Genomic DNA, 19,559 nt, shown 5'->3' on the forward strand with positions numbered 1-19,559 from the left:
AGCTCCCCACTCTAGAGGGAGCTGCTCCTGACCTCACCCTCCAGCACACCAGTAGCACAGAGATGTGTTGGCTCTTCAGGCTCAAATCTTCCCTAAGTAACAACTCCACTTCTTGCATTCCCTATTTTCAGTGTGGTTTGATGATCTGGGCACCTCCAACCCCTGTTTGCAGACACCCTGCCAGAGGCAGGGGCTGCAGCCGGGGCCGACATTCACACACACATAAATCCTGACTCCCAATGGGAGCGATGCCTTAAAACCATGAAGCCACGCTTGGGCCAGAGCTTCCTTTACACTCAGATGCAGCAGTTCTTGGTTTTGCCCCCTTACCGTGAATTGCAAATGAAGCTGCTGCACTCCTGCACCACCACCAGCATCAGTGACCGGGAGGGACCATCGCTGCTGTCCTGCCACGCTGCAGCACCGCGGAGCACAGGGAAGTCAGGGGTTATCAGATAGACCCAAGCACTCGCCCAGCCCTGCTGCTCAAGCCACCAGGTCACCTCTGCCTCGTGCAAGATCCACCCGATGAGCCCAGAACCCAGATGTGTAATGTGGTAATTCACATTGTTCTTACTACCTGGAAAAGAGAGAAGGGACACATCAATACAGTGCACTTACAGGCAGTTTCAACAGTGCAACTGGTGCCACGTTGTTATCCTCCTTCAGAACCCTTCTCAGACCTATTTATCCAACAACCGAGTGCACTGGCAGCATGAAAGCTGTGACAGCAGCAGCACAAGCTGCCCAGTGACACTGGGCCGGTCGCGGTGCTGCTGCCCACAGGCACCCCCGAGCCAGACCAGTACCACCCATCACCATCACCCCATCACCATCACCCCATCACCACGAGGGCTCCCGCAGCCACAGCCTTCGCTCCTGCAGCATCCCCCGGCCCCGCTGCAGCTTCTGGAGCCTTCGGAGCTGGTTCCAAGGGCCTCTCGGTGTCCGCAGCATCCTCGGTCCCCTGCAAGCGTGCAACATCCATGCAATGAAGCCGAGGCAGCTCCTCCCCTGCCTGAGCCGGGCTCTGCCGCCTCCCTGCTAAGGAAGAGGAGAGGGGAAGCAGGGCACGGCTGCAGAAGAAGAGGATTGAAACCACAAGAGCAGCTTTTACAGAGTCTTTATTTTCCATACCACAAGGGACAGACATGAGCAGACCCAAGGGCTCTGCAAACCAGACACTGCCACCGGGACACGGCCGAACCAGCCCCGGCTCTGCTCCCATCTTTGGTAAGCCCTCAGCACCTCCAGCTCCCGGCCATCCCCAGCCTTGGTCTCTCCCCATCCCACAACATGAGGCTGATAAAACCATTCTGGAGACTGAACTCGTTGCATCGCTCTGGCTCACATCTCAAACAGGGACTTGCACTGTAAAACCCAAGTGCATGGTCAAGGGAGGTAGCACAGAGCTGGAAAAGGGACAGAAGGAAAAAGAAAACCCCTACACTTCTACAACACTGCTTGAACGGAACAAGAGACTGCTCCCTGCGCCGAGGCAATTCTCTCTTAATAGGTAAGTGCTCCAAAGAGGAAGAGTCCCGGGTCTGCTCTCAGTGGGGACATGAGGTGCTCCCCTTTGTGCAGCTACAGCCAAGCTCCAGATCAGTCACAGCAACAACCAGCACGGAGCCGGAGGAGGCACCGGCACCGGGCACCCCGTGGTCTGCCTGCACGGCCCGGCCCAGCACAGGCACCCGGCCCAGAGAGAGCCCAGGGCCACCTTCACGTGCTGAGCCTCACGCCAGGGGACAGAACACAGCGGCTCCGACTCCAGGGGCAGGTTAATAACTAACACCACTTTAATGCAATACTGCCGAGAGCCTGGAAATCCAAGGAAAACAAAAAGAACCCTTTATGTTCTATGTACATTACATCCATTTACAGAGTTGCCCAGTACTGTGTACAACATATAAATACATGATCAAACAGATGCATAGAGGGTACTTACAGGAGCCAAAGAATTCACTTTATACATCCAAGAATGAAAATATATAAAAAAACCAAAACAAAGGAGACCCCACTGCTTTCCATGCTGATGGAGCCCACACGGATCACGGGGGTGCCTGCAAGGGCTCACACGCTCGGGGCCTCGACGCAGAGCCCGCAGGACCCAGCTGCTGGGATCCCCCACGGCTTCACACCAGTTCAGGGCACAGGCACAGCACCAGGACACGAGTTCAGCCCCGCAGAGCAGAGGTGTTCGATTGGCACCTGATGCTTTTACTTCTTTCTGTTTCCCCCTCTTCTTGCACCCTCCATGGGCTCCGTGCAGTGCTTGGTTACTGCACAGCCGCTTGCAGCATCCTTTGGTGGGCACCACGCTCTGCTGTAGCACCTGAAGACCAGTGAGGACTGTTCCTGCAGAGCAGCTCCGCTTGCACCAAGGGCCCAGCAGTGCTTCCCAGCACACTGAGAATGGAGACGGCAGAAGGGGAGAGCAGAAGACTGCAGGGCCTCACCTAGCGCAGCTCCGAAACAGAAACATCCTGTTCCAGTTCCTTTGGATGCACCGAGTTCCTCAATGGAGGGCTGACGGGTCGCCACAAACTGCCTCTCACTCGGGTGTTCGCCTCAGCACAGGCACCAGGACACAGTCAGCATCTCCATGACAGCAGGAAGCAGGAGGATGGATCCAATGGGACGCAGCCCACCGAGACCGGAGTGTAACCATGAGCCAAAGGGTTCTGCACTGGAGATCTTCGTGGGAAGGCAAGTCAACGTTCCTCACTGCAACAAAGTGTAGTAGCATTTCTACTATAAACAGAATAGTACTTTGTGTACAGGCTTTAGCATCAGCCGTTATCAAAATACACACACTGAATATACAATCTGTCCCATGGCCATAATTCATTATCTCACCACAAGGCACAATACACACAGCTTAGAGGGTCCTATACAGTCGTCGTGACAGAAGGCGCCGCAGCCCTTGCACATGATCATGGCTTTCAGGCTGCAGGAGCACTTGAAGGAGATCTCGTCAACGCTGCTGCTGTCAGCAAACATCTGCACAGACAGGGCCGAGTTCCGGCTCGCAGCAAAGTTCGCTTTGTGGCTCAGCTGCATCACGCTTCCAGCGAGACTTCTGGGAAAAGCTGGAGCGTTGGATGAATAATTAAAGCTGGTGGAATTAAGCTGCAGCTTAGAAAGCTTCCCATAAAATGCTTGTTTGATATTGAGCTGTGAGGGGATGGAAGAAGGCTCCAAAGGGTGACTGTGGCCTTTTCCTGCTTCCCTTGAAAACCTGAGGAACGGCAAGTCCGCTCCCAGCGGGACGCTCGGCAAGGGCTCACTCAGCTCCTTCTGGTTCTCTGCGTTCCCCTTGCCTGGGCTGGCACCCACCGTGTTCTCATTCCTCCTTCCCCCCAGGGCGCTGGGCTGCTGCTTTGAAGCCCACTCCTCCCTTGCAGCCGGCATTCCCTCCCCTGGGGCACAGCTCTTGTCCAGAGTCTGTTTGCTGGGGGACAAGGTTCCTATGGCCGGAGCTTGATCCAAAGCCCTGGGGTGGTGCAGTCTAACACTGGCGTTGCAAGGGAAACCAGAACCAAAGAGCTTTTTGCCTTGAACTCCAGCATAGTTTGTGTTGACCGAGGCACCTCCTGTCTGATTTGGACCAAGAGAAGTTACAGCTGCAGACAAAAACCGAGGCTCGGTGGAGGTGTTCAACCCCTCCGGGCTTGTATTTGTGGTGACGCTTGCTAAGGGGTTGTGCTGTGCCACCCGATGGACCTTGGGCAACTCCTTTTGCTCCTCAAAGCTACAGGAAGAAAAGGTTCTTTCCTGAAGGCCCGGATCTTCAGGCTTCTGAGAGGCACTTCCCACAGTTGCCAGCTGCTCTTGGCAGCTTAAAGCTGAGCCAGCTTTGGAATGTTTCTCTGGAACAGACCGAACCTCCACATCCTCTACTCCAGGCAATGGTGCCCCTGATCCACACTTGTTCTCCTGGGGATCTGTGGAAGACCTCATTGAGTGGAAGTCATCGCTCCTGCTCAGGGCACGAATCTTTATTCCTGTATCTGGAGAAGATTCTGCTCCAAAACAGCAACTGCCTCCTCTCTCCACCTTCACGGAGAGGTTTTCTGATGGCTTGTCCAGGGGTGGCTGCGCAGCTTCCAGCTTGACACTGGTGTGAGATCCTGGGAGAACTTCCTCCAAAGGAAGGCTCCCCTTAAGCAGCTGCGTCACCAAAGGGTTGTTGGTTTCAACAGAGGACACGGGCCGAGCAGAAGCTGCTGTCTGAGGCAGTGGAGTGTGTGGTCCCTGCCTCTGGGATGGAGATGCAGTGCCCATCGCTGTCAGCGCAGGGAGGTCCCCGACACAGGCCGGGTTGTCTGCCCCTGATTTTGATCTAACCCCATTACATATCCCGGTGCTGCCATGGCAGGAGGAGTCTTCCCCAGCCACCTCCCTACAGCTGGTGCTTCGGAAGCATCCATCCATCACCTCACTCTCATCAGCTACGTCACCTTCAAAGTCTGAAGCAGTGTCTGTCGTTTCACTGTGTGCACTCTGCACTTCCTCATCTCCGCTTCTCTTGAACTCCTGGGTCTCCCTCAATGGCTGAAGAGCGTTTTCTGGTCCTGTTGGGAGGCTGCTCCCCCTCGGCTGCTCAGGTGTTTCAGAGGTGTCTATCCTGTTCTGAGAAACAAAGTCACCGTGTAAAGAGGCTCTCGCTGCAGACTCTGCATTCTGCTCTCCACTGCTCAGTTTGCCATCGCTGCCTTCCTCTGCCTGCAGATGTGCCGAGTCGCCCAGCGCAGGGCTGGCCCCCTCCACTCCAGCAGTCCCCGCTTTGGAGCTATCTCTATCAGGGACACATTTTTCCACAAACGTTTCAGAGCCATTAAATCTAAATCTCGAGACCATCCCTGGCTCATGGCGCTCGCTGCCGCCCGAGGACGATGCTGGCAGACGAGCAGCACAACCGGAGGAATTTTCCTTTACGTCAGAATGATAACCCAGCTGCAAGGCAGGGGCAGCAGCACCCCCGAGTCCTGACACAGCCCCATCGCCCGCAGGGCTGATCACAGCTCCCTGCACCCGAGAGCACGACAGACCGTTCACTGCAGGAGCCACGCTTTTCAGCTTTGCACTTTGCCCCTCCTGTGATGTGACGCAAGATGGGGTTTCGGTCCGTGGGTCACAGAAGGGCTGCTCAGGGCTCTCCTCCTTCAACGATGACCCAGTCAAAGCACCATAGAACTGCCCCTTGGGTGAGCCATCCCCCGGTGGAGCAGCCCCTGAGCGAGCACCTGCAGCGCGCTCCCGAGCACCACGGCCCTCGCTCTTTGAGGAGAAGGAGTCTTGTCTTGCAGAGAGGAGGGCATGGGCAGCAGCCTCCCGCACAGCCCCGCCGGGGTCAGCCTTCGCCCCGCTCACACGGGCAGGCGGCAGTAGTTGTGCTCGCTGTAGATCTGCCGACCGCTTTCCATGAGTTCTCTTTGACCTCCTGTGCCCGGCGCGGCCGCCGGCTTCTCCTCCTCCTCCACCTCCTTCATCGGGGCCTCTCCCCCCACCAGGGCCCCCTCCACCCCCGATGGCGGCGGCGGCTTCGCGCTGGGCTCGGGCGTGCAGGGCCCGGGCTTTAATGTCTGCGAGTGTCCGGGCCCCGGCCCTGCCGCGGCTGGGGGGCTCCGTGCTGGGGATGATCCGGGGGCATATCTGGTAAGTGGGCTGACCTTTAACCACCCAGGGTGGTTTAATACGTGAAAGTTGAATCTGCAAGAAAGGGAAAAGCCGTCAGCTCCAACACTCGCACATCCTCACTCACTGAAATGCATTTCATTAGCACCTGCTCGTCATCAGTCTTACTGCAAGAATTCAATCAAAGTTTAGAATTCCAGCTTAAAAACTGATTTTGGGAGAGAAGCACCACAGTCCCCATAATCTCTGCATGCATGCTCTGCCCCATGCTATGTAGAGCTCATTACCACATTGTTTGACTAGAGCCCACAGACAAATAAGTGATTCTTCAGGAATCAAAATGGTCCCTTCTACACCAGGATGACCCTGGGGCTAAGGAGATGGACACCTCCAGTCAGAACAGGGAATGTCAAAGGGAACATGAAGATTTTGCCCAAAGAAGAGGAACCATGCAGGATAAAGAACACATCTGACGGTCTCTCTTGCAGCAAGTCAAGCTAGCTTCAGGAAAAGCAATTTCTGCATCCACAGAAACGCAAACTAACAGAGCAAGTCAAGGTTATGGTGTGCTCTTGTGCAAAGACCTTGGAACGATTTCCCATTCTTTGCCTGTCTAAATAAGATAGCACTGTGGCAATCAGGGGTACTTAGGCAGCTCTACCAATGAAACCCTTCCACTTCTCCTCCCAGGATGACAACACTTGACATTTTAATAATGTTTTGATGGTACTGAGCATGACAGCCCTGGGATAGCAAGCAGCTATAACCCTCCTTCCTACCCGGATGGGTGGGACCTTTGGCTCCTCTTTAGTAGGCTGTGGCTTTTCTGGGTGAACACTTTCAATTGTGTTACGAAAGGACTGACGATCTTCAAGCCGGGGCTTCTTTTCGGGGAAGGACGCGGAGGCAGCCTCCTCAAAGCATTTCCTCTTCTGGTCCTTGGGCTCCCGAGCAGAGTTCTCCTGGGGCAAGCTGGGAATCCTGTTTGCAGCTGCCAACGATGGATCTTCCGATTTACTGCGTAACCTGGAAGTCTCTGGAGAGAGGGGCAGTTCGGAGCTCTCTGGCTTCAGCGCTGCAGGCGAAGGGCTCGGCTCATCTTTCTTCAGGTCTGCCTCAGGCTTTGTCTCTTTCTGGGCTGAGGGCTCCTGTCCCACAGCCGCAGTCTCTCTGGAAGCCTCCACTTGCTCCGGCTCCCGCAGTTTGTAGAGGCTCCTTCTGGCCCGGCACCGCAGGTCAGCCCGGGAGCGCTTCCTGAAGTGCCCGTCCCTCTGCCGTGTCGAAGGCCCGCGCGGCAGCCGCGCCTCCCCTTTAGCAGAGAGCCCTGTCCTGTTCTCAGCATCCTCCTGCACCAGACTCTGCTCCTGGGATTCCTCCTGCGTCAAGCCCAGCCTATGAGATAAACATACAGCCTAGGTAAAACCTAAAGCCTGACCCCATTTAAGCATTCCATCCTTTACTAACAGCTGTACCCTATGCCACTGATGTATGTGCAGATTACAAAGCACGGACTCATCAAAATCTCATCACGTCACTCTGCAGTGACATAACCCACACATTCACTATCCCACGTTACTATTACTGGGAATAATAAGAAAATGAAAAGACCTGTGAGGGAAAACAAGTAAAATTAACTTGGAAACAAAATACACGGGCTACAAACTTCTGCTGTGCCCCAGCCAATGCCAATAAGGATTTCCTGGAGCAACAGCCTGAACGATTCACCCCATAAAACCTGCATCTTTCAAGGACTTTCTGCTGCACCTTCTCAGCAAAGCAGAAACACGCTCTGCTACCTGTATAGTAAACAGATAAAACAGGACAGATGAGGCAGTTTCTCACTTTTGTCCATAGTAGTCCTCAAAGAACTTCTCTTTCCATTGCTCCACTCTCTTTTCCTTCTCCATTTCCTGCCGAATTCGAACTTGCATTTCATGGGTGAATTCACCTGCAAGGAAGCAAGAGGCTGAAACTGAGTTCCAAACAAAACCAATTCTGCAAATGCAACCTTCTGCACTTTCATAGGACAGTAGCTATACATCTGAAGGACAGGTTTTCTGTTGCCACCCTGCTCTCCACCCTGCCATGGGTCCACACACTGCCTGCAACTCCTTAAGGGCAATGGTCACACAGCCTCAAGCAAGTCTGAAAAACATCATGTTTTACCAGACAGAGACCACCATTTGAGGAAGAGATAAGCCTGGCACTACCTTACAGCCCCACCACTTCATTCTGAAGGTCCCAAAGCACCAAAGGAAATCACATTTTTTATTTTAATGGAAAAAAAAAAAAAGAAGAAAAGTTGGGGGCAACATGGGCAGACACTGCCAGGCTGGGCTAAACTCCTGGTCATTAAATCCAGGTTAAAACCCATAAATCCCACTAGATGAGTGCCTCTCCTCCACCCTGCAGGCAGGCAGAGCCGCTCACCATCAGCCAGGCGCTCCCTCCAGCTCTGCGCCGCGTGGGTGAAGAACTCGTTATTGAGTGCGCTGCCGCTGAGCCGCATCAGCCCATCAGCCCCAACCTAATGGACACACAGAACATGCTTGTTCCAGCCATTCCACAGCCAAGGGGCACAGGAATGTGGATGGCAGACCCCCATGTGCAGCACCCTTGTACCTGTCTGTCAACTTCTGGAAGGAGGTAGAGAAGCTGCTGCTGGAAGTGTGATGGGAGCGCATTGAAGGTTCTGGAGTTTATCAGAGCTCGCAGGTTTGTGTTGACAAGAATGGAGCCAGGTGTTTCAAAGTCAATATCCTCTCCCCGGTTGCGTTTCATTTGCCCTGGAGTTTAAAGACAGGCAAACAAAATAACCATTGCTGTACAAAAAGGATTTCAACACTGTGGGCAAGAAATTCGTGTCAAACTACTAGAGCAAAAGGAGCAAGGTATGTGAGAAAAGACTGCAGTATTCAAGTGTGAAGAAAGACTCAATCACACTAATTAAGAGATCTGCATCTGGAATTTTGATAGGAGGTCATATTCAAGTGGAATTCTCCATGCTGCTCATCACACCAGACAAACTTTAAACAATTATCTCACTCATATGTTCAGGGAGGAAGAGCTGAGAGCCTTAAGGTCATCATATGCTTTCTGAAGGAAAAAAAGCTTCATGTTCTTTTCTCAGACATACACAGCTTCAGCATCGCCTGCTTTTACGGCCAGTGATTCTTGTGAGGTCCATCAGAAGCACTTACCAGCCGTGGGCTTCCTGATCCCCCTCAGAAGCTGTGGAGGGTCTCTGTTTATTTCTGTTCTGCTGCGCAAGGTAGCTTTGCACAGGGCCAGAGAGCTGCTGCTGCTGCTGGACGTGCTGCTGCTCTCCCCGTCAGCGTGCCTCCCCGTGAAGCCTACAAGCAAAACAATCTCATAAAGACATGCAAGGAACAGCAGAAACCCAACTTGGAGAATGGTTTTACATATAAGAATTATCTGCTATTACCCCTATTACAGGGTATTGCGCAGTTACCAAGTGCTTTGTTGGAGCTAAACACATCCACAGCTCTCTACAGTCACATGCATTCTCATGAAGCATTAAGGAAACCCTCAGGCGAGCTTACAGATGCGCAGGGAGTACTGACTGAAAGCTTGCTGGGCAGTCGTGAGAAAACCACCCCCCAAAAGCAATGCTCACCGGAGGCAGACTCCATGTGTGCCCCGTTTACTTTCAGTGGTGTTAAGACAACACGTGGCAGCATTACACCAGTCTTTTTCTTTTGCTTGGTAGTCTGCAGCCCAGAAAGAAACCAAAGGAACAAAGACGTTATAGAGGGGTAAAATAATCTTCTAAACAGAATGTTCCTTAGTTAAAGATCTACCTAGCTGCTAGGTAAATCTTCAGGTGTATTTATGAATAGCAGAGAATTCAAAATTACCTTCCATAGTATCACAGAATCCCAGATTGGTTTGGGTTGGAAGGGACCTTAAAGCTCCTCCAGCTCCAACCCCTGCCACAGAGCAACACCTTCCACTCTAACACCTTCCACTGGAGCAGCTTGCTCCAAGCCCCTGTGTTCAACCTGGCCTTGAACACTGCCAGGGATGGGGCAGCCACAGCTTCTCTGGGCACTGTGTGCCAGCACCTCAGCATCCTTACACAGAAGAGCTTCTGCCTAATATACAATCTAAATCTCTCCTCTGTCAGTTTAAAACCATTCCCCCTTGTCCTATAACTACCTACGTGCTAGTGGACTCTTCAACACGGGTTGCAGAAGCTAGTTTGGCTGCAATGACCAATGATCCTGATACTGCAAACTCCTCACCTAAGGACAATTTCTCTTCCCCATAACTGAGGCACTTGTGCCCAGCCAGGCCCTGTAACGCTAACCCAGCTACCCAGCTACCAGGCAGCAGTGAAAGCTCCCCATGCTTCCAGTCAGTCCCACTTTCTCCTACCTGGGATGAGGTTCGGTGGCTCTCCCTGGTCGTAGCGGGTCCCTTGCTCTGAGATTCAGTGGAACATGAGGCATTAGAGGAGGTTTCATCAAGAGACACTGAAAGAGATGGGCCCTCAGTCAGACATAGAAGTAGATGCCATGGTTTAAGACGAACATCCTTCGACACTTACCATCATTGTCACCACTCACAGTGCTTGCTTCATTGGACTCACAACTTTCTGCGTCTGCTGTATCCTCCAGCTCCTCCCCTTCTGGCACAGACAGATTCCGAGACCACTGCAAGGCATCCTTCTGAAGGGGCAAACAGAATAGGGATGGCTTCACTCCCTGCCAGCCTCAAGGCATACACCAATAGGGGTGGATGTTTAGCAGATATAGTTCTTCGGCTTCATTTTTTTCATCTTCCCTATTTTTATCCTTGATGCAGAAAGATATTTTAAAGTGTATTTGGGCTCACAGTGGAACAGAAGTCACCTGAACTATTAGAACACTTCATAGACACCTCCTAAACAAATAACTCAAACATATCCAACATACACAGGGTTAATAACTCATCACAATTTTCTGCAAGCAAGCAGTTTCTATTAAAGAGAAGTATCTCATTCTTAGTACGAAACAACAGGGAGCACCAGAGTAGCCAATACCGAGATAGTAAGCTTAAGAGATATATTTACTACCTGTATAGACAAAGGCATTTCAATGCCATCTATTTTCAGCAAAATATGGCAATTCAACAATATTTCCTGACAGCAGGAAAAAAAGATGCCAATGAAATAGCTGAGACACCTGTTATCTGTCAAGCTGGTATTTATCAGGGGATCCAACAGTACAAAACAATGCAAAGGAAGACCAGAAACATTTTCAACATTTAAGATTACTGGGACAATAAATTAAATGTTCCAGAGAGACTTCAAGATCTGAGGAAAACGGTGATGCTAAATATACGCAGAATGCAGCTGAACACAAAACAAGCCACCAGAAGAATGAATATACATTTTCCTATCAAGGTCTTACTTGTAGCTACAAGGTCTCAGACCAATTTAAGTTACTGGTTGTGTGTGTTCCCTTGTGGCTGGTAGAAAAAGAGCACATGGGCTGTTCTGATAAGCACCCCCCTGAGGTGGGCACAAAATACTGGAACAAGAGGATTTATCTTGCTTATGCAATTCAAGAAATAGTTGTTTTTAAAATGGATTTATCATATAAATATAGCTGAAAGGTACAAGCTCGAATGGAATAATGAATTCCAGACACTCTCACATGACGAGCTCACATGTGGCACATTCAGCTCATACGATGCCCAGTGACAGTTTAACACTCAGCTCTATGCAACAAGCACAACTCACACCTCGGCTCCCAGTTAAGAGCAGGAACTCCGCAGGGTAAAGAGCACTCACCTTGAGGGTGAAAAGGCTGATGCGTCCAGGCAGCTTGTAGAAGAGCCCATCACCTCCCCGCGAGTTGGAATGGAGCATGGCGTTGAGGCAGGCCAGGGGAGAGGTGCCACTAGGACACAGAAAGAACAGCTCAGTTTTAAGAAATGGCCTTAGCAAGCAAATGGCCTGAAGGATCTGTTTAAATGGGCATCTTTAAGGTTAACAGAGATGATACTGATTAACTTCAGCGGATGGGCACTCCAGCCAGAACAGCATTATGCTTTCCTTTGTGACCATCAGCCTCCAACAGCACAGCAAAGCAATCAAACAGGAAACACGATGCCAGTTGAAAGTCACTCTGAGCCATTTTTAGATGTTTCCAACGTTTGACCCATTTCCTCCCTTCCTCTGCTTGAAACTTTCAGACTTCAACTGACTTTACCAAAACTCCAGATTTATTCAGCCCAAACCCACATGGGTTGTACCCAGACGTGTTTCTGGTACATCCTCCCTGACAAGCCGCAGACAGAACTGCACTACCAGTTAGGTATAAAAGGTCTGATGCCCTCATTTGTCACGTCCTGTGTAACGCCCTGGTTAAAGCAGCCATCCTACACTCACTGATGGAACGTCTGTAATCTCATGGTTTCTGATACATCACACAGGGACAGGCAGCGAGTCACCTGGCAGAGCCATCAGAGCAGTATCGATTCCGTTGTTATTAAAAGTGAAACCGAAAACTGGCCTGAGACAACCTATTTCAAAGAAAATCATTCTCAAACTGAACCCTTACAGCAATCTCTGTTCCCACCCTGACTGTGCTTGGGTTTTTTGGACGGTTCTTCACAAGCTTTGGCGACAGACAGAAATACCCTCTATCTGTGGTACTAGGACAAAATTCCCAGCCTTCTGTCCTGTTAGACAGTGCTTTCCCTTCTGTGTTGAACAGACACTCCAAGCATGCTGTAACCAGCCAGAAAATGCTTCCTTCAAATGGCAAAACAAAGACTTTTCCCCAAAATGAGGAAAACCCAAAGAGTTCATATACTCCTCAGAGCCAAGACTCAGCAATGGTGCTGGGCCCAAGCGTCCTGGCTCAAGCATCAGCCACACAGGACCATCAGTGTCTCCCATAAGGAACACAGCCCCTTCCCAATAGACCAGTGTGACCCCCAACCAGGGAATGCTGCCTCAGTATTGAGTCAAAGGGAGAAACATCTTGAGCCACCAAGCTATTTCCTTCAGGAAATGGAGTTTCAGGAAGGGTTTCTATACAAGGCCCAGGGAAGCCCGAGCATGTTTAGCTAGGCAGGATCACTGCCTTTATCCTGTGAACAATTGTGCTCTGAAGAAAACAGTCTTTTCTTAAAGCAGAGAATTAATGACCGGGGAAGGAAAAGCAGATATCCCAAGGGAAAACCACTGACCTTTAAAGGAGCAATTTAGCTCTGTGGGATTCAACTTGACACATGCTCCAAAGCCTGGTCTTTAGCTACTGTGACAGGCCACTTGTCAGAACTGGGAGAGCACAAAGGTAATTTATGTGTGTGAGAACAGACCTGCTATCACCTTTAGCAGAGGACAGCCTATGCTTGTAGATCTTCAGCTATCGCTGAAGTAACAGGACTGATGCAGGAAAGGTGCAGAGTATCACTGAAGCAAAGCTCTATGAAGGTCCTCATCAAAAGCCTGTCTGAATTCTGCTCAGAGCTGTGAAACCACCTCCCACATCCAAACCAGTGAGGATCTCCTGGGCAAGGACCACCAGCTCCCACACCGATGCAGCAACATGCATCGGCATCGCCCCTCTCCAAACAATACCAGCTCCTACATGACACCTCTGTGGGCATCACTCGTTTTCACTACTCAAACAATCCCAGCTGTATCCTGATCTCAGGTACACGTAAGGAACAGAAACAAGCCAATGTTTTGAGCTGTTAGGTCCCAGAAAAATGAGTTTACCTTCTGCAGCTGGGTAAAGTACAGGCTCAGGAGATGCAGACACCAGGGTGGAAAACGGTGCACAGAATCAAGGTGAGGGGAAAGCAAGACTGGAAACAGTTCATGCACCTGGATTTCCCAGAAGTCAATCAATGGGCAGCAGCCAAGAGACTGCTTTTTCTGTCTCTGGTAGCCAAAGTGGGTTTTTTTGCCATGCAGCAGTAACTGAGGCACTTGGACTATCGCAGTTACCCACTTTCTTCAATCTGTAAGACACTGTATTTCTCTTCTACTACTGTCACAGAAACAGATGGGTGCTCACAGGAAGTTAATCAAGAAAAGGTCTCCCACTCCTCTCGCTTCCAAGGCTCCGTATCAGGTACTTTTCCATATGAAGCCCATATCGAGATGGGCATCTCCTCCATACAATGTCAGGAGCCACAACAGGGTGAGCTACACTACCATAGTGCTCGAAACTCTTAGCAGAGACCAGTATAGTAATATAAAGATGACTTATTTGAGTCTCCTAAAACATGATGCCTGCTCCAGAAATGAAGCATCAAAGGAGACAAAAACTGTTCTCAAACTAGTCCCCATGGCACAAACTATTGGGAGGTACTTACGAGAGAACCATACAAGTCGTTGAGCACAACACAACGCAGGAGCCTGACCTGCTACAGGCACGTATTTTACAATAGATGGATGAAGGGGACTCTGTATGTTACAAAAAAAAAAACAAAAACAACCCAAGTACAGTTTCCAGTTATTGTCAAAGAAAAACAACCCCACAACCTCTATGGAAGTGTCTATGGTGTCATCTGAAATGACTGTGCTGGAAAGAGGAAGAAATGGAAAAAGAAAAGGGGCTGGAGATGAGGGAGAATTGCACGAAGCAACACAAGGCTTCATACGCAGCCTCCCCCATGCTCCACGCTGTGTTCTAGACAAGATCATCAATACTAACCTCATTTCCTTTAGTCCTTCAGCCTCGATGACCTGTAGAATCTGTTTTGGGGTCATAGGAGCATCAGAGTAATTTTCCAGCACCTGAAAAGACAAAAAGACCACGTGTCAGTACAGAATGTGCTTCTGCATCCACGGACCCACTCCAGAACCTGCTGTCCAAATCCAGCAATATCCTCCTTAAACCTCCACTCATCGGCAAAAGACACACTAAAAATTTCAGGCTACCTCCCAGTCAGATCACGGTAAACACCACAAAGGGCTCACCTTCATCTGGTCCCTGATGAACTGAAACATAAAGGAGAGGAAAAGCAGCAGAATTTGGCCTTGACCCCACAGCAGGAAACCAGTGGAAGCTTTCTGACCAACTTCCATGTACGTTAGACCAAGCTGCTGCCACATGCAACCTTCCATGCTGTGCAGTGGTCAGTGACCTTTAATGATGTGAGATGCTCTCCCTAACACATAATTTCCTACCTTGCAGTAAAGCAGCCACTGTTTTTCTGCCCACAAAAGTGTAACTACAACTGTATAACACAACAGCGTTCATTCCTTGGGCTACTGCATTCACTCCATCTCCGCTCCATCTCAGGAAGGGTACCACGGGTAAGAGCCCGAATTCTTGCCAGAGAAGGACAGAACTCAGAGAAGGACAACAAGAACAGCAAAGGATGTGGGGAAAATACAGCTAGAGACTTGGAGTGCTTGCCTTTGACAGAAAATGAGGATAATCAGATATTAAAAAGGCAATACAGTACCAACTCATCCCTTCACGTATGATATGAATAGATTTGTCACTTATACGCAAAGAACTAAAGAGGCTATTACAGTTTTTAATCTTTCTTTCTTTAAAGCCTGTGGAACTTCTTGCTTCTGGACATTTTGGAGCACAAACTCGAGGATTCAAAGAGAGGCCCGGACATGTCAGTGGATAAGAAGATTACCCACATAAACAGGAAACAATGAACCAAAATAAGCTGCAGTGGATGTAAACCGCGAGGTTTCTTTGGGAGCAGATTACCCTACAGCTGCTCACCACGCGTCTCCTGCTGAAGCAGACAGCGCTGCTCTCTGAATGCAAAAGACTCTGAGTTCAAGCTCTGGGTCTGAGGGAGCAAACAGAGTGTGACATGGACACAGGACGTGGCCTGAGGCCTTCAAGACAAGCAGCAATGGGCGCCTACATCGTAACTGCGGTCTAAGTTCCCCTAACGTAACGGCCAAAGTAATGCACCACCCTGACTAAATCCGTCCCCACGCTTTAGAGGAGCGACACGATGCTGCCTTTCACTTTGACTTGTGCGAGGAGCTGGTGGAGGAACCCAAATGCCCCATTTGTGTCAGCAACATCTAGGACTAAGTCACTGCAGCCCCGTGGCAGGGCACATACCCCGCACTCTGCTTTCTGGAGCTGCATGGGAGGGATGTTTGCGAGAAACCAAGTGTTGTGCCAGGCACCATTTGCACCTCCAAACGCAGAGATAAACCCAACCTGTGCCACTGTGGTTCTGAGCTTCGATTAAGTTTGGTGCTAAAAGGAATGTCGCACATCACATCCACCCAAGAAGGACTTCTCAGATGCCTGAAGATCACAAACATGAGTGGTGCAACCTGGATGGCGACGGAAATTGGAGAGCTACCTAACCTGAGATAAAACACAATGAAAGCACAAAGAGCTGAAAGATCAAAGAAAGCGATAAACCCTAGGCAGTGCGAACAAACAATCTGAACCCCCAGTCACTACAGTTCCATCACACTTTTCCCTCCATGATCAAAAAGCCTCCCCAGGTTGTGCAGTTTCTGCGCCTTCCTCGTGAACTGTCACCCTGTCAGTCAAAGGGAGCAGACGCTGACAAGGGGAACACATCACTGGAGGCGAGTGCAAGAGCCACAGAACAGAACATGCCTCCTCGGAAAACCAAGGGAATTCTTCACAGCTTCTGAAGCCTCTCTTGTGACAGTCAGAGCCAGTGAAATACAGCCCAAAACTGAGCACGAAGCAGCATTTACATAAAGATAAAAGAACCGACGCTCAGGGGAACAATTCCCAATCAACAGCTACATTAAGTGGACAGACTGCTTAAGGGGAGAACTGGGGAGAGAAGATCATAGAATCACAGGGATGGTTTGGGTTGGAAGGGACCTTAAAGCTCCTCCAGCTCCAACCCCTGCCACGGGCAGGGACCCCTTCCACTGGAGCAGCTTGCTCCAAGCCCCTGTGTCCAACCTGGCCTTGAGCACTGCCAGGGATGGGGCAGCCACAGCTTCTCTGGGCACCCTGTGCCAGAGCCTCAGCACCCTCACAGGGAAGAGCTTCTGCCTAAGAGCTCATCTCAGTCCTGCAGTTTAGCCACTAAATCCCGCCTCCAGCACTGATCCCCCAGCCCACCCCATCCCAACAGTCCTGGTGCCACATCAACCTCCCATCAGGGGCTACAACTCAAACATCAGCTGCTCCTTAACCCAAATGAGACTTTCCCCACATCTCTCCTATTTATAACACTGGTGGTCAAGGGCTCCTACACCCCTAACTATGGAATCTGCCAGCACTTCCCAATACATTTACCAGTCACCCAGCTCCGACAGCACTTGTGGAACAGTCCTGTGGCTCCGGGTGTTCAAATGAATGTTTAAAGGCTCGTTGCATGGAACGTGCATTAGCTCTGCAGGAGCACCAACACTGAAAAGCACTTTTGCCTCCAGTTCTCAGAAACATCGAGGGGAATATGAAACAATAGTGCACGTCAGAGGGGAAAATTAAAAGCATTTTGACAGGGAGCATGTGTAAGACTCGTGTTAAATAAAGATCTATTTTTAGTGGATTTACAATCAGTCCTGCGAGCTGGAAGTGCAGCTACGCAACCACAGGTCTCTCTAAGTGGATAATCCAGCATGAGACCGTTCTATTTCTGGGTCTCAATGGCTCTAAGATGCTGCTGAGGCTCAGACATCTCATGCACCCGAGGCTCTGGCCAAAAGGCAGGAGAGAGGATCTGTGCGGAGAGATCCCTGTCCCATCATGCGGGGGTGAGGAGGTGCACGAGGATCTGCTTTAGTCACAGCCTCACATCCTACTTTGAGCAGACTAAATACTGCTTTTGTTCCCCTGTTAGAGCCCAAGACTTCGGGATGAGGCAACTTTATGCAAGGCCACCTCACGCTGCCTCTGCCCCCGAGGTCACCTACCAGGAGCATCCCTGTCACCCGCAGTGAGCAGGACCTCAAAGAGAAGCACCCAATGAGGTGCTGGGCCACCCCACTCCCGCTGTGTCTGCCTCTGACCTTCTGCAGTTCTTCAAGCAGAGTCATGTGGGTCTAGGATATCACCATTTACACACAAAAGCTGGTGCAGGCTGCTGGGAGGAGATGCTTCTGTGCTTAGGTTTCCTCCTGGCACGCGGTAAGAAAACACTGGGAGAGCCAAACAAATCTTCCTCAGAAGGAGCACCGAGACCCATCCTGACCACCCTCAGCACCAGACCCGAGCCTCAGCTGGAGTCACCACACTGCTCCTGCTGATGTTGATGCGCTCCACGGCACAACCTGGGCCAGGCAAACCCACAATAAACACACACGGAGGAAAAGCAGGGACACAAAACGCCCTCGAGCCCTGCAAACCCGTTCCTGCTGACATCCACGTGCAGGGCTGTGTGCACGCCGAGCGCAGGGACTCGGGTCAGCCCTTGCTCTGTGTGCTGGTCCTCCTGTACCTGCACAGATCCATGTCACCGACCAGCCCCGCGGTGGAGAGCGAAGGGAGCGAGCTCCTTCCAAGCAGCTACGGGCAGCGGTGACCACGGGCACACAGCAAGGCCGGACGCCTCCATGAGCACCCCTGCCATCAAACTTCACACTCACTGCCTGCAAGATGCTTCAGTTATGTCTCCTAGTTCCTAGGACAGGGTCAAGCCACACCAACACTCCATGGAGGGCAACAGCCCCCTCCTGCCGCAAGCCAAACCACAGCAGTGTCCCAGCAGAGCCGCAGGAACCGGAGCAGTCCCAGCCCTGGAGGCTGAAGCCTTCAGCAAGCAGAGTCTCAAAGCCAAGAGGAGCAGGACAGGCCCTGACCCGCACCTCCCAAAGCACGAGTGCCCGGACGCTGCTCGGTGCTGCGGCTGCCCGGGGCTCAGCACCGCTCCCACCGCCCGCGGCCAGGGCGCTGCTGGGGCAGGGAAACGCCGTTCCCCGGGCATTAAACCGGGACCTGCTGTTGGCAGCAGTGCCCGCAGGCCGGGCCGGGCCGCCGGTTCCCCCCACCGAGCCTTAACGGCGGCTGAACGGAGGGGAACGGCCCCGTCCGCACAGCGAGCGGCGCCCGCCCTGCCCCAGCCGGGCTGCGGGGAGCAGCCGGGGCAGCGAACCCCGGCACCCGCCACAGCCCCGTGGGAGGAGCCGGCGGCCCCGGGACCCCCTTCCCCGCCCCGCCGGGGCTCTCCGCCGGGCGCTCGGCTCGCGAAGGAAAACAACCGGGGGGGGGGGGGGGACGCCACCGGTGCAGGGCCCGGGCCCGCGGGGAAGACCCGCCCCCCCCGCCCCGTTACTCGAGGAGGGGCCGGCGGCGAGCGGAGCCCCGGCCCGGGGGAGGCCCCTCGGGCCCGGCGCAGCGCCCGCGCTCCCAACCCGGGGTCCGCCCCGGGCCCCGGCTCCCCCCCGCCCCTCACCAGGCGCGCGGCCTCGGCCCACGTGCGCTCCTTCTTCCTCCGCTGCTTCATCTCCTTCATCCTCCTCCCGCGCGGGGCGGCGGCGCGGCGGGCGCGGACCGTTAGGCGCGCGCGGGCGGGAGGGCGGCGGGTGGCGGCGGCGGAGGAGGGGGGGGGGGGGGGGGACGGGGCGGGGCGCGCGCGGGCGGGGCGGGCGGGGCGCGAGGCGGGGGCGGCTCCGGGCGCTACCGGAGGAGGAGGCGGCGGCGGCGGCTCGGGCCCGACATAACACCGGGGTCAAAGGGCCGGGAGCGGGGGGGAAGGAGGCGGGGCTCGACGACGGTGGCCGCGGCGGGACACGGCGGGACCCGCGCGCCGCGACTGAAAGGGGAGGGGCCGGCAGCGCGAGGCGCGCGGAGGGGCCTGGGCCTCGTTTGAAGGAAAACAAACCGCAAGGGTTGCTGGGAGTTGTAGTCCGCGGCTCCGCCAGCATCAACGCCTTCTGTCTCCCTGCGGACTACAGCTCCCGGCGGGCGCCGCGCGCACCGCGCGGCATGCTGGGACCGGCTGCGGCCTCCCCTCACAGCCGCGGG

The 19,559-nt window shown here is 52.7% G+C and overlaps 1 protein-coding gene across 2 annotated transcripts; it reads right to left on the bottom strand.

Annotated features, from left to right (window-relative positions):
• Positions 1–1,107: 1,107 nt before the first annotated feature.
• Positions 1,108–19,236, bottom strand: ASXL1 (ASXL transcriptional regulator 1). Of its 2 annotated transcripts, none has more exons than XM_065691852.1 (12): positions 19,216–19,236; positions 14,325–14,407; positions 11,441–11,549; positions 10,214–10,334; positions 10,042–10,139; positions 9,281–9,374; positions 8,844–8,996; positions 8,266–8,429; positions 8,074–8,170; positions 7,486–7,591; positions 6,423–7,035; positions 1,108–5,718 (listed from the first exon to the last, which is right to left on the bottom strand). In XM_065691852.1, exons 2-12 carry the CDS (start codon positions 14,378–14,380, stop codon positions 2,854–2,856), a joined length of 4,476 nt encoding a protein of 1,491 aa, XP_065547924.1. In that variant the 5' UTR covers positions 14,381–14,407; positions 19,216–19,236; the 3' UTR covers positions 1,108–2,853. The 2 variants fall into 2 exon arrangements, with proteins under 2 accessions (XP_065547924.1, XP_065547923.1); XM_065691851.1 differs by lacking the exon at positions 19,216–19,236 and adding an exon at positions 18,988–19,137.
• Positions 19,237–19,559: the final 323 nt, after the last annotated feature.

This window comes from Lathamus discolor, chromosome 11 (assembly GCF_037157495.1).
Source record: "Lathamus discolor isolate bLatDis1 chromosome 11, bLatDis1.hap1, whole genome shotgun sequence".
NCBI classification, from domain to species: Eukaryota; Metazoa; Chordata; class Aves; order Psittaciformes; family Psittacidae; genus Lathamus; species Lathamus discolor.

Coding starts and splice junctions, on each gene's coding strand:
- ASXL1 (XM_065691851.1), bottom strand. CDS start 19,047: ATGAAGGAGATGAAGCAGCGGAGGAAGAAGGAGCGCACGTGGGCCGAG. Junction 9,375..10,041: donor GCCACCGAACCTCATCCCAG/GTAGGAGAAAGT, acceptor TCTGGGCTGCAG/ACTACCAAGCAAAAGAAAAA. Junction 5,719..6,422: donor CAAAGGTCCCACCCATCCGG/GTAGGAAGGAGG, acceptor CCTTTCTTGCAG/ATTCAACTTTCACGTATTAA.